General features: G+C 51.0%; 1 protein-coding gene across 1 annotated transcript in view; it reads left to right on the top strand.

Moving 5' to 3' along the window:
* Window positions 1–14,593, top strand: part of KSR1 (kinase suppressor of ras 1) — a 49,593-nt gene that overhangs the window by 4,484 nt on the left and 30,516 nt on the right. Inside the window, exons 2-3 of the mRNA XM_010861694.1 lie at window positions 8,171–8,318; window positions 12,522–12,981. Coding sequence (XP_010859996.1) covers window positions 8,171–8,318; window positions 12,522–12,981 — 608 coding nt within the window. The remainder of the gene's footprint in view (window positions 1–8,170; window positions 8,319–12,521; window positions 12,982–14,593) is intronic.

The following is a 14,593-nucleotide window of genomic DNA, read 5'->3' as shown; positions in this document are numbered from 1 at the left end:
TGATGGTGTTGGCCGTAGTGAGAGCAGATGCCGTCGGAAGCTAGAGATTTGGTCTCAGGCAGACTCGGAGAGCACCCGCCTCCTCCAGAGGGCAGGAGGGGGACTGAGGGGCCTGGCAGGACTGCTAAGGGGGTTCAGAAGTCCTGTAGAGAGAAGAACCGCCCACCGCCCCCCCCTCCCCCACCGCCGGAGGCCTCCTGCAGCTGCTTTTAACCCCACAGCCAGAGTGCACCCCAGCTGGCATGGAAGGAGGGCACAGTGTGGAGCCTAGAAACCAGATGGGACCTGTGATGCCAAGAAGACACTACCCTGGGAAAAGGATCCCACATTATAGAGCAGAGAAGTGGGCACCAGTGCAGGCAGAGCCAACTGACTGTGAAGAGGTGGAGATGGCCATGTCTCAGCCTCACCAAACAGGCTGTGTGACCTTGAGCCAGCTGCCTAGCCTCTCTGAGCCTTGTCACCCATCTCAGGCTTTTATGAGGATCACCTGTCCTGGCCTCTATAGTTGATTTAACAGAGTGCCTGGCACCCAAGAGCTGAGTAGTAACTGCTCGTTGCTCACCCTGTTTTGGCCCCCTGCTCACCTCCTCCTCTTTGACCTGCACCCCTCCACCTCCACACCCTATCCCACTACTGCGCCCCTTTCAATCCCAGATGTTCTGATGTGTAGGCCAGACCCTGAAGAGTCCGCCAGGTTCCCTGCTCTGCACACGTCCACCCCGCCTTGTGGGAGGGAGGGAGGCACCAGAGTACAGGAGAGTGCATCTCCTGGGATGTTTGTGAGCTTGGGTTGGGCTGTGGTTGAGTTGAAGGTTCAGAGGCCTCGTGAGGGGACAGGTGGGAGATCAAGCCCCCAGGGTGCTGCCCTGCCCTGGCCAGCCCCACTTTCTTAGACCTTTCTGCCTTGGACTACTTTGGCCAGACTTAAGGCCCCACAGCTTGTCTGCCCTCATGGTTCTCACCCCCGAGAAGTTCCGATTCAATTGATGTAAGGTGGGGCCCGGTTATCAGGATCCTTTTCTTTTTTTTGCTTTGCTGCTTGGCATGTGGGATCTTAGTTCCCTAACCAGGAATTGAACTCATGCCCAGCCCCCACCCCGACTCCCCCATAGTGGAAATGAGGTGTTTTAACCACTGCACTGCCAAGGAAGTCCCAGGATCCTTTTTTAAAGCCTCCCAGGCGATTCCAGGTTGCTGACAGGGTTGAGAGACAGTGACCTGATCTAGCCAAACCTGCTGCTGCTGCTATTAAGTCACTTCAGTCGTGTCCGACTCTGTGCGACCCCATAGACTGCAGCCCACCAGGCTCCTCTGTCCATGGGATTCTCTAGGCAAGAACACTGGAGTGGGTTGCCATTTCCTCCTCCAATGCATGAAAGTGAAAAGTCAAAGTGAAGTCGTTCAGTCATGTCCGACTCTTAGCGACCCTATGGACTGCAGCTTACCAGGCTCCTCCGTCCATGGGATTTTCCAGGCAAGAGTACTGGACCTACTCACTTTATAAATGATGAAACCAAAGCCCAGAGAGGGGCAGGGACTGGCCCCAGGTTGGTAGAGTTCCGACCAAATCTGACCCCTCTTTCACTGGGAAGTGATGGAGAGAAGCCCTCTCTATCAGGGTGACTTTTCCCAGGAGGGGCTTTTTCTCATTTCCCAGAACTGGGATAGTGACTAGGTCCAGACATGGTTCAGAGACAAAGCCAGTATCCCTAAGCTATTTGCTGATCTCCATGGAAACCCCAGGAGGCTGCCTGACCCAGGCCCCTCACTGCCTCAGCCCCTCCTGTGCTTCCTAGAATATCCAGCTATTATTATCCAAGTCTCACCCCTTCCTCTCCCTCGGCACCAGTGGTGGTGAGAAGGCAGGAAGGAACATCTGTCAGGTGCCCCCTTGCCAACTGGAGAGAAGTGGGCTCCCCGCCTGGGCTGCTAGAGAACCCCCTGCTCCTCTGTCTCTGCTGCGCCGGCCACAGAGGGGTGTACAGGGCTCTGGGAGTCCACCTCTGGCCTCTCTGCTGTGACCAGCTCCTGGGAAAGCATCTGAGGTGAAGGATCCCGGCTCTTGAATTAAGCCCCAGCCAAGCCAGTTGGGGACACGTCTGCCCACCCATCAGAAATCCAGGTTTGGTCGATGGACCATGCGTGCTGGATGTGCTGGTTGAGGCAGTTACCACTGTGACCGGTCCGTGCTATGCTCCAGGACTAGACTCAATGCCAGAAGGAGACCCCAAGTGTGGGCTTGCCTCTCGGCCTTCCCTCAGGCCAGATCTTCATCCCAGTTACGTCCTGAGCTGCATGGATTCTTGTGGCACGTGGTCCACTCGGAGTCTGTGAAGTCCCTGGCGTTTCCACAGCCCGCCTGACTGGCCATGGCCAGGGGGACAGCTCTCCATGTCAGCCGGCACCGTTTGCTAAGTATAGACCCCAGGCAGCCCCGTGGCTGCTGGTAAGTCCTGGGACACCATTTGATACCCAGCCGGGCCTGTGACACCAGTCGCTGCCAGCTGCGGAGGGGAGGGGCAGCGTGCTTGGGCGAGCCCGAGCCCGACCCCGCCTTCTGCTGCTGAGAACACAGCCAGCAGTTTCACGATCACAGACTGGGAGTCACCTCCCTGCTCCACTGGCCCTGCCCTCTAATTATTATCAGAAAGCATAACTTAATGTCACCTACGGGAGAAGTAAGTTGTGGCTCGAGGGGGCAGGCAGAGAGGGAGGGAGCCAGTGTGCCCTGTCCCACAGCCCCGCTGCCCGCCTCCACGCTCACGTGCTGACCCGGGGCTGGGTGGAACTGGGGCATCTCCAACAATGGGTCAGACAACACGTCTTCCCTTCCTGGTTTCTAGTTCATATTTTTTTTTTCTTTTGAAGTATTTATTTATTTATTTGGCTGCTCCGGGCCTTAGTTGCAGCACGCGGGATCTAGTTCCCTGACCAGGGATCGAACCTGGCCCTCTGCATTAGGAGCACAGAGTCTTAGCCACTGGACCACCAGGAAGTCCCTCCCATATTTTCTTCTTTACACGGAAGCTGGGATGGGATGGACATTAATTCCTGAAGCAGTGTGGATCCTCAGCCTGTCATCTCCAGAACTCCAGGGCCTGGACGCCTGGCTTGAGACAACTTGGCATCTTCACGTGCCTCCAGGCGGGTGAGAGACCCTCCCACAGTCTTAGGGCCTCTCAGACCTGAGAGCATTTCCGGGCGGCTTCGCCTGCTGGGTTGTCAGTGAGCCCGTGAGTTCACCTTCAGCAGGTGGTAACACTCATTCCCTAATTTGCTTTCGGTTTAGAGATTACGCAGGACAACTATACATGAATTACCCTGGTCTGAAATAGCCTCCTAACCCAGACTTGGCTGTGCTTGTGTCTGAGTAGGAGGATCACATCCACGTGTGAGGCTTGCTGGTGGGGGCATTGCCTGAGTCTTGATGGGAGGAGACGTCAGAGCCCCTCCCGGGGCCGGCACAGCCACTAGCCCAGCCTGACTGGCCAGAGGCGCAGCAGAGGCCAGGGGAGGCATCTTTTTGTATCCTGGCTTGCCTGGTTCCAGCGCACTTCCCTCATGGACTGTCCCTTCTCAATTGGATTAACTTTGGGTCCCTGGTGGCTCAGATAGTAAAGAATTTGCCTGCAACGTAGGAGACCGAGGCTCGATCCCTGGATTGGGAAGGTCCCCTGGAGAAGGGGATGGCAGCCCACTCCAGTATCCTTGCCTGGAGAATCCCACGGACAGAAAAGCCTGATGGACTGCAGTCTATGGAGTCACAGAGACACAACTAAGTGACTAATATTACTTTCTGAATAAACTCATAGGAGTTGGAAGGCCAGGGCCCACTTGGCTTTCATGGTGGGGTCCCAGAGCCATGGCAGCACCTGGCTGAGAAGGCCTGGCTACCCGCTGATGTGTTGCCCAAGCCCCTTGCTGCTGGGCTTTCTGTGCTGTCATCTGGGGGCTCTGATGTGATTGGTCTGCACAGATTTGCATGAGTTGCCACCATATAAAAATCAGCTGTTTTAAAATAAAAATTCTGATTTCTTTATAAGATGATATGGAGCCCCTCTCATAGCCTCTCCTCACCCCCTGACACAGAGAGAGTGAGAGTGGGTTTCTGATAAGCATTGTCCTTGAGATTCTTGTTGTCTAGTAAAGAGGCAAGAGAAGCGTTTCTAGTACTTCTGCGTGCGTGCTAAGTTGCTTCAGTCATGTCTGACTCTGTGTGACCTCATGGGATGTAGCCAGGCTCTTCTGTCCATGGGGTTCTCCAGACAAGAATACTGGAGTGTATTGCCATGTATTGTATGTACTGCCATGCCCTGCTCCAGGGAATCTTCCTGACCCAGGGTTCAAACCCATGTCTTTTGTGTCTCCTGCATTGGCAGCCAGGTTCTTTACCCCTAGTACCACCTGGAAAGCCCCTTCTAGTACTTTTATCTCCATCAAAAGATAGATCAAGGGGCAACATGCTCACATACCTCATTTTTTTTTCTGAAACCTCATCCTGAGGCTTGTGTGTTTGAGACCCTAACTCTACCAGATAACCTGCTAACTGGTGGATAGTGTCACTGACTGCAGCTTTTAGGCAGAACAGGGTGGTTCCCTCTCCCCACTTCAATGATCCAACTTTGCAGGGAGGAGGGATTAGAAAGCAGAAGAAACAGTCAGAAATCCTAGCGATGCTGGTGTGCTGAGCACTCCCATTTCACTGAAGACATACACAGCTCACTCCCCAGAAAGTGATGCTTGTCCTGGGAGATACTGGGCAGCTCCTGTACAAGCGGGACCCTGGGTTGGCTTTTCTATCCCAGGAAAGGGTTCCGTACCCTACCCCTCCTCAATTTGTCTAGCCAGCCCCTGGTTTGAACTGGAGCATGAAGAGAGCGCACAGGGGGAAGGGAAAGCAGACCCTGTTCCCTTATTCCCGTGGGATGAACTGATCGCTGCAGCCTCAGGAGATGGAGACAACCCTTCTAGCTCATTCAAAGCTATAAAGGAAAGCTTTTTCTTTTCATTCTTTTTTTTTTTTTTTTAAGACCATGAATTTGAACCTATTATTTCTCTTATTTAGGGGGTTCCTTCACTTGCCAATGACAAAGGACTTCCATTTACAATACAGGTTTTTGTTTTAGTTTTTTTTTTTTTTCCAGAAAGCAGGTAGAAATTAGTTCCTTTAATTTACTTTGAAAAAAAAAATCATTTTCCCCTGGGTAACTGCTTTGCCCAAGTTCATGAGTGACAGTGAGGGATAACTGAAGGTGCTCTGGGACTCGACACACCTGGGTTTGGGTTGTGGCGCCTGCTGTTTATTAAGCTGCATAGCGTGAGGTCACTGAGCCTCAATAAAACAGGCTTAGCGGCATCTCCTTGCTGAATTGTTTTGAGTGGAGTCAGTATACAAAGCCCTGGACATCTTGTAAAGCGCTAGCAAATAGTTTGTAATAATAAATGTAGTTCTTATGCTGGAGAAACTGAAACTTAAAGTGGGTGAGGAGGAAATGTATATAAAAGAAAAAAAAAAAATCCGCCTTTGCATTGTAGTCAGATTGGGGATCGGGTTCCTAGGCTTGTCTTTGTCGTCATCAATACCACCTCCACCCCCAAATCAAGCAGATACTGGAATCTCTACTTTCGAGAGAACTGCTGAGTCATCACAGCCTTGGGAAAACGCACACGTGTGGGTGAGAACAGAGGCCACCCCAGGGAGAGGGGGAGGGCTGTGTTGTGAAGGGCAACGTCCACTTGCTTTTGGTCTTCCCTGATGCCAAATGGCTTTTGAAGCCAATGAAGCCATTGCCAAATGGCTTCTCTCAGTGGAATGAGGGGCACAGATGTCAAAACTGCATTTTGATGAAGGGCATTGTTGAAGAAGAAGACACATGGGTTGAATAAAAGCTTCTGCCCAGGGACCATTATCTAAGCATCCTGCTCTCTGTGTTGTTCTTACCAAGGGTTTCCTGTGACGTTCTCATTTTATCATCTGGAAGGATTTCTCACCACCAAGGGTTTGTCCAAACCACTGATGAGCTTCTTGGTGCTCTGGGGGTATCTGTTTATTTCTAATTTTTGGAGTCATTCTAAAGAGCCATGAGATTTCTTTTCCACAACCCTGGAGATGGAAGAATATTCACACAAGACCAAAGATGGGGAGAGGGGACAAGGCCAGATACCAGAGGCCACATGCCGGGCTTCAGATGTGGCCCCAGCCCCCAGGCATCACAGAGTCCCCAGACCATTGCCCTAATGACTCATAGTTGGTATCTTCATCAGGTTTTGTTTTGACACTTGAGTCTAAGATTTATAGCACCATGGATTGACTGACCGCAACATTGCTCGTGTTAAATTAGACACAGTTTGCTAATAAAAATCAGTGAAAATCAACTTAGATTCTCAAGAGCTGCAAGTTTATATGAATCATTTGATGTGGGTTGTCTGGCTTTCCCTGTTATAGAAAATCCGGAAACAACTTCTCCCCCCTCTGCTCCCCCGCCCCATCTCTCCACTGGTCCCATAACTCTTTGAGCTTTCTCTATGCTGGTCCATATCGTATTGCATTGCAATAACTTCTTTTTGTCTTTTTTTTTTCGGCCACTCTTCGTGGCTTGTGGGGTCTTAGTTTTCCAACCAAAGATCAAACTCCGGGCTCAGCAGTGTAAGCAGAGTCCTAACCACTGGACTTCCAGGCAATTCCCAGTAATAACTTATTTTCATGTCAGTCACTCCACAAGCCACTTGAGGCCAGGGATATGTGCCATTGTTTTATGTGTCTGCTTCAGGCTGTGTATGACATGTGGCTCAGAGTACTCAGAGCTGGATGGGTTTCCCCTCTCCTTGATGAGAGGAAAGAGCACAAATTTTGGAGTCAGTTAGGCCTTGATTCAAACATTTGCTGTCTATAATGGTTTTATTATTTGTTTGTTTGTTTGGCTGCTCCGCATCTCAGTGTGGCACCTGGGGTCTTTCCTTGTGGTGTGTGGACTCTCTAGTTGTGGCATGCAGGCTTCGTTGGGGCATGTGGGATCTTAGTTCCCCAGCCAGGGATCGAACCCACGTCCCCCTGCATTGCAAGGAGGATTCTTAACTGCTGGAACACCAGGGAAGTCCCTGTGTTCGTTTTCTTTGCTGTGTAATAAATTACCACGAACTTAGCTGCTTACACCATCCCGCATGTGTTAGCTCACAGTCCTGCAGAAGGAAGACTTTATGGAAGAGTCCCCGAGGACTCAGCCAGCTTCCCTGCTTAGCATCTTGCCCGGGTGAAGTCAGGGTGTCATCCAGGTGGGCCTCTTACCCGGAAGCTTTGGGAAGAAATCACATCCAAGTATTTTTAGGTCATTCGTTGGCAGAATCCACTTCTTTGTAGCCTCACACCTAAGGTTCCCTTCTTGCTGGACAGCGGGGGGCCACTCTGTCCCCCGAGGCCATCTTGTTCCCTCTATGTGGCCCCCTCGATCTTCAGAGTTTGAATGAGTCTTTTATATGCTTCAAGCATCTCGCTTCTCTTCACTACCTTGAAACCTTGGAAGAGTCCAACTGAGAATCAGATAAGGCCCGGTAGTAAAGACCTACACAGATCTTTGTTGCTGATGTTGTTCGGTCACTCAGTCCTGCCTGACTCTTCGCGACCCTATGGACGGTAGCCCACCAGGCTCTTTGGTCCATGGAATTTCCCAGGCAAGAATACAGGAGTGGGTTGCATTTCCTTCTCCAAACACAGATCCTGGTGAGGGTTAATTCTTTGTAATCCTTTTCTTGGAAGCTAATTTTATTTGAATCCTATCTGGTCTGATTCAGATATAGCAAAATTATAAAGAACCGTGTTTATCTGAAGTACTTGTCATTCTCCAAAGTTGTCATGATTCATCATTTTCCCGTCCAGAGGAATAAATAAAGAGACCAGAGGGGCAACATGCTCTCATCAGAACGTTTCTGGTTTTTTCCTTCTCTTCTCCCTAGCCCCCATCCCCAAGTTCTGGCGTCTCGGCTTCAGCTGCTGTCTCTGGGATGCTGGAGGTGGGGGCCGGGGTTGGCTGCTGGTGTCCTCAGACAAGTGGTGGCTGCGGGTCGGAGGCCGGCCCCAGCAGCTGGCCCCTGCCACTCAGCGGGAGGCTGGGCCTGGCTGTGAGGAGGATGACTGCTTACCCAGTTCTCTGCCTGTCTTGTGCCTCCCTAGGAGATCCTCCGCGAGCTCACGCTAGATGCCCTGCTGGACATGAACGAGGCCAAGGTGAAGGAGACGCTCCGGCGCTGCGGGGCCAGCGCCGAGGAGTGTGGCCGCCTGCAGTACGCCCTCACCTGCCTGCGGAAGGTGACAGGCCTGGGTAGGTTGGGCCAGTCCCGTCGGCCGCCTTGCCCTCCCCCTCTGCCTGGACGATGCATTTCTCTCCCAGGCCTGGCCTGGTTCCCGGGGCACCAGGGCTTTTGCTGGGGTGGATGAGGGGCTGGGTGGGGCCAGTGTGACCAGGGTCTCTGGGGCGGCTTGGAATGGCTGGAGTCCACGCTCAGAAAGTACGTGACGGACCCCACTCGAAACAGAGGCTCTCCCTGAGACAGAAGGCTCCCAGCTCCCACTGGTCTGGCCATTGTTACCAACCCCAGGCTGGTCTGCTGGGCGGGGCTGCATGACTTCGCCTCTGTGGAACACCTCTGTAGGTAGGGCTCTGTGACCCTTCCCTAGCTTCCTTCTCACCAGCCCCCTCCCCGCCCAGTCCTCTCCCCACCCTCTCCCTGCCTCTCCATCCCCATCTGGGCTGTGTGCTCAGAAGGCATGCGCTGGTGTGGGCTCAGCCTGAGCCAAGCATGCGGAGAGAAACTGTACACGTTTCAGCTGTGAGTATGGACATGGTTGCCCCAGGCGAAGTGTGTAATCCTGGCATGATGAATAGTGTTCCTCAGGAACTTATTTGCAGGCTTTCTCAATCTTTCCCTGGAAATAGCTTCAAATGCCCAGACTTAGTGCTCCCATGACCACACAGATAAGCCTTTAAAATGCACCTAATGAATGGAATTAGCTCCATTTTTTAATTAGCTGAGCTTCTTGTCTTATCTCCAGCTGCCTGAAGCTTAAGAAAGGCTCTGAGGTTTATATTCAGCTTGATATTTTTTTTTCCCCCAGAGAAGATGGTGCTTAATTTCTTCCCTGGCCCCATTGTATCAAGTCTTCCTCTGAACACAGAGTCCAGAGTTTTACTTGATTTGGAAAACCTCAACACATCAGGCCTCTGGCAAGTGCCAGGAAGTAAACTGGACAGGGACATAGTTAGCATTCTCATCTCTGCATTTTACGGAGAAGGAGACTGAGCCCAGAGAGGGGAAGGGGCTTACCCAAGGACACACAGCAGTGGGTGGCAGAACTGTGACTCGAGCCTCAGCCCTTGCTGCCCAAGCACATTTCACTGTCTTTTTCTTTATATTAAGAGAAAAGATATTTCTGGTGTGCTAAGTAAACCCCTGGAGGTAAATTAGCGGCATGACTAATTTAGCCATGTCAGTCTCCTTCAGACAACCATCAAACAAAAGTACTTGCCTCCCAAGCTGAGAATCTGGGGGACCTTGTCAGTCCGCCCTCTTTATGCCTGTGTTGTAAGGAGTTGAGGAGGCTCTGGCCACTGGGTGGTGGTGACCTCTGTGTGTTAAGGCTGCTATCTGTCCATCCTGAATGCCAGGATCAGAAGATCACTAATATATGAAGTGCTTGCTATATGTTCCCTTTGTAGCTGAAGCACAGAGGCTCTGGATGAGTTGTCTGGGATCCCACACCCGAGCTGGACTTTGCTCTCAGGTTTCTTCCTTAGAAGATGCTTTCCCCATAGTGCCCCAGAGCAGGCCTTGGGCAGAGGGTCCTTCCCAGGTGCTCTTTCTCATTCCATCTTAGTTTGTGGTGCCCTACATCTCCAAGAGGGCCCTGCCACACCCAAGTCCAGGGTGCAGGCAGGTGGATGGGCCTGCCCAGCAGTGGCCACACTTCAAGTGTACCTGCTGGGTGGTACCTGTGATCGCCCTGTCCCTCAGGTCCTGCATTCAGTCTTCATGGCTCCTGGCAGGCTAGTTACTGAACCTCAGTGTGCCTTAGTTTCCTTATGTGTAAAATGAACATACTAACAAGACTTCCTCTCATGGAATTGTTGGAGGATTACATGAGTTAAATTCATCTACTTAGTCTAGAGCCTGGCACATATTAGTATCTATTTTTCAGTATTAGGCCTTTGGGGTGATGGCAAATGTTCACATCTCTGGTCTTAAGAAAGGTGATAAAGGATGTTTCTTTATGCCTGTGGCTAGTGAACAGGGTAGGCTCATGCGTGCTGAACCTCCCCATCCTTCATCCATAGCAGACATCACTGGTCAGTCCCTGAGCTCTTCCTGCTTAGTGACTCCAGAGTCATTGTCAAGCAGCCACTGCCAATTGACTAGTGTCCACGTGCAAAACCAGAGCCATATCCCTGAGCTGGCTAAAGCAATGGTGATTAAATAGACAATTTGAAGAACTGGGGGCTTGTTCCTTTGGTGGCAGACTTGCGCATAGATCCATGGAACTCATTCTTTTATCCCCTCAACAAGAGCAGTATTTAAGTTCAAGTGTAGGTCTTGGCCATGGCTTCCCAGGTGGCTCAGTGGTAAAGAATCTGCCTGCCTAAGCAAGAGAGCTGAGTTCAAGCCCTGGGTCAGGAAGTTCTCCTGGAGGAGGAAATGGCAATCCACTCCATTATTCTTGCCTGGAAAATCCCAAAGACAGAGGAGCCTGGCGGGCTACAGTCCATAGGGTTGCAAAGAGTTGGGCGCAACTGAACACGCATGCATGTGTAGGTCTTGGCCACAGTTCTAAAGGAGCAAGGAATACACAGACTAACTCATCCAAGTTGATTCATGAATAGGAAGTCACCATGCAGTGAGGTAGAAGGAAGGGCATTTGAGGAGAGGATGGAATAGACAAACTCTAAGAATCGAGAAGGTTAATATCACTCCACCATCCCTCATAGATGGCTCTGTGGGCTGGGCTTTATCATCTTTGATGATAGAGAGCTCATTCCCTCCCAAGGCTATGTCGTTACAGGTTATTCAGAATTGGTAGCTTTGAGGGAGGAGGTCCGGGGCTGTGGTTGAGATCAAGGGCTCAGTTCCCATCCCACTGCTTACTTTGCTGTGTGAACTTGACAGTATACATAGGCTCTCTGAATCTCATCAACCTCGCCATGCTAGGTGGATTGAGGGACGCAAAGTAGAAGAATTACAGGGTGGAAGTTCATTTTGTCTTGAGTCAAAGTCTCCCCTCCTGTGCTTTCCACTCATTGATAAATATGAGGGAGGTGTCCTCTTCCCATGACAGGGTCTCTGTAGACTGGCGTCCTTTCTCCGTGCCTCCACCCCTTCAGTATCTCCCCATCTCCTGTAAGGTCAAGCCTCAAGCCCTTGGCAAGACATCTAAGGCCCCTCTGGAGCTGGTCCCCAGTGAACTGACCCTCCAGCTTCATCTCTCACCTCTCCCTGGCTTGTCCTGACTTCTCAAGGCATGTGGGACTCTGTGTAGCTGCCGCAAGATGCCCTGTGCTCCCCACACGTGCTGTTCCCTTACCAGGGAGAGGGAACAGTTTTCCAGGTCTCCCTTAGCTGGCCCAGCCCAGGTGCCACCTCCTCTAGAAAGCCCCCTGACCCTCAAGCTATTTAGGGGCCTCCTCCTCTGTATCCCCTCAGTCTCCATTCGTCTCTGTGTCAGCACACAGCACACCAAACTGAGTGTCCCTCACTCTCACTGGACTCGTTGTGCACCGCAGACGTGCCTTTTTATGCCCTAACATCCGCATACCAGTGAGTGCTCGCATGAATGGACAGACGTGTCATTGATTTGGAGCCCTCAGAGCCCCAAAGCCTTGGGAGCCTCAGACAGAGGGTCACCGTGGGAGCAGCCCAAAGTCACTCAGAGGCTTCTCTCAAAAGGAAGTGGCTGCTGGGTCTCTCTTCTAGCAAATTCCCAGGGCAGTTTGCTTTCAAAAGGTCCGTGCAGCCCCTTTTCCTGACGATTGAATTTTCTCAGAAGAGAGTTATCCCTTTACAGCCTAACTCTTTGAAAAAAAAAATATGCATCTTTACTTTTTATTTGTTTACTTTTGGCCACGCCGAGTGGCATATGGGATCTTAGTTCCCGGACCAGGGATCAAAGCCATACCCCCTGCATTAGAAGCATGGAGTTCTAACCTCTGGACCACCAGGGAGGTCCCTACATAGCCTAACTCGTAGAGATCACTCACCACTTCCCTCTCGGAGATCACTCACTTTGGGGGTGGGTTTCCACACAGCTGCCAGCGGGAGCCCTGCCCTGTCCCTCTCTGGGTCTCATTTTCTTCTCTATATGTCGAGGATAGTAGTATCTGCACTGGTGTCCTGACAGTCAGCCAGATAGCGTGCGTGCTCGAGTGGCCTTTATAAAATAGGTGACGGCTGGCAGCTGGAGCCTCCGCTGAGGGACTGTGCTTCTTGGGTGGGCCCTGGCCCCTCACCTGTGACTCCCTTGACTCTTGGGCCCACAGGCGGGGAGCACAAAGAGGACTCAGGCTGGAGTTCATCTGAGCCCCGGCGGGAAAGTGGCTCCGGGCCTCCCGCAGACACCATCTCGCCAGCCAGCCTGCCCTGGCCTCCAGGGAGCTCCCAGCTGGGCAGACTGGGCAGCAGTGCCCAGGGCCCACGCTCCGTCTCCGTGTCCGCTCTGCCCGCCTCGGACTCCCCAAACCCCGGCCCTGGTGAGGGCCTGTCGGACCCCTTTATCTCCCTGCACGCCAGTGGCCGGTTGACCCCCCGCGCCCTGCCCAGCTTCATCACCCCGCCGACCACGCCCCAGCTCCGACGGCACACCAAGCTGAAGCCGCCCAGGACGCCGCCCCCGCCCAGCCGCAAGGTCTTCCAACTGCTGCCCAGCTTCCCCACGCTCACCCGCAGCAAGTCCCACGAGTCTCAGCTGGGGAACCGCATTGACGAGGTCTCCCCGATGAGGTAAGTGTCCTTGCCAGGCAGGTGCCGAATTTGCTACCTACTGGGAGTTCTGACTACAGTTTTCTCGCTGTAAAGGTAATATAGGCTCGATTTCTAAAGGACAAAATTGGCCAACATAGAAACCACAGCGTAAAAAGTGAAAGATGCCCCCATCTCTCAGTCCACTACCCAGACTACCTGAACTGTTCGGGCTGAATTCTATTAGATTTCTTTTTTTCGTACACACACACGGACACGTCAGAATAGACTGGGTTATGATGCAATAACAAATACCCCCAGGTCTCTGGGTCTTCAAGTAACCAAAGATTTATTTCTTGCTCATGCTTCCTGTCCATCACAGGTCAGCCTCATTCCAGATTCCAGGCCAGAACATTGTCTAGAACATCCCACTGTGGCAGAGAAAAAAAATAACACTTTAGATAATACAGCTGAGCAATAATACCTTAACAGTTTGGGCTGAATTCTATTAGATATCTTTTTACACACACACACACACACAGACTCGAAGTGATACTATGTATCAGTCAGAATAGACTGGAATATGCTGCAATAACAAATACCCCCCAGGTCTCTGGGTCTTCAAATAACCAGAGATTTATTTCTTGCTCATGCTACCTGTCCATCACAGGTCAGCCTCATTCCAGATTCAAGGCCAGAACATTGTCTAGAACATCCCACTGTGACAGAGGAAAAAAAAAAAAAACTTGACATGTTACAACTGAGCAATTAAATGCTCTTTCCCAAAAGTTCTACACACCATTTATGGCCCTACCCAAACAAAAGAACCAAAAAATGTCATCCTCCTATATGCCCAGAAGGGGGAACTAGAATATCTTGCTGAAACTGCTAATAATTATCAAATACTATGTACTCTATGCTATAACCTATTTTTTCAACTTACTTTTATTTCTGAGAACTAAATATCAGTTCATCTTGAACTACCTTACTCTCGTATTTATTTATAAAAAAATTATCTATGTGTTTTATTTTATGGCCACAACATGTGGGATCTTAGTTCCCTGAGCAGGGATTGGACCCTTACCCCTTGCATTGAAAGTGCAGAGTGTTAACCACTGGGCCACTAGGGAAGTCCCTTGATCTATGTATTTTAAATAGTTAGTGACAGTCACGTGGTCCAGGATTGCTCACATAGAACTTTGTAGAGGTTAAAGTTGTCCCCTACCATTTTTCCTTTTCCTTTCAGGAACCAACCAGGTTATCAGTTTTGTATATATCTATAATTATTCAAGCTATTTCATCTTTTAAACTTTTTAAAGCCTCTTTCCAGTGTATAGTTTAATTTCTCCCCTCTTGATGGATATTTAGGTCTTTGTCCTACTCTATTATAAAATTCACCCTCGTCTATATACCCTTGTGGAAGGGAAGGGATAGGATAGTTTTCCTTGGGTGCCTCTTACCTTCTTGTGCTTCTGAGGGTTGGGAACCCAGCCTCTCTCCTGACATGGTTGTTTTGGGTCTCAAGTGGGCTTGTTCCCCCACCCCAGGGCAGACTCTCTTGGGTCCCTTGTGGGATAGACCTTGGACAACTTTGATGATTTTGAGTGTATGTCACCCAAGGAAAGAAATCTAGCTGTGACCTACCTACCACTCC

This window comes from Bison bison, unplaced genomic scaffold (genome assembly GCF_000754665.1).
Source record: "Bison bison bison isolate TAMUID 2011002044 unplaced genomic scaffold, Bison_UMD1.0 scf7180017864472, whole genome shotgun sequence".
Lineage (NCBI taxonomy): Eukaryota > Metazoa > Chordata > Mammalia > Artiodactyla > Bovidae > Bison > Bison bison.
The sequence above is the reverse complement of the archived record's forward strand: the minus strand, read 5'-3'. Positions and strand labels throughout refer to the sequence as shown.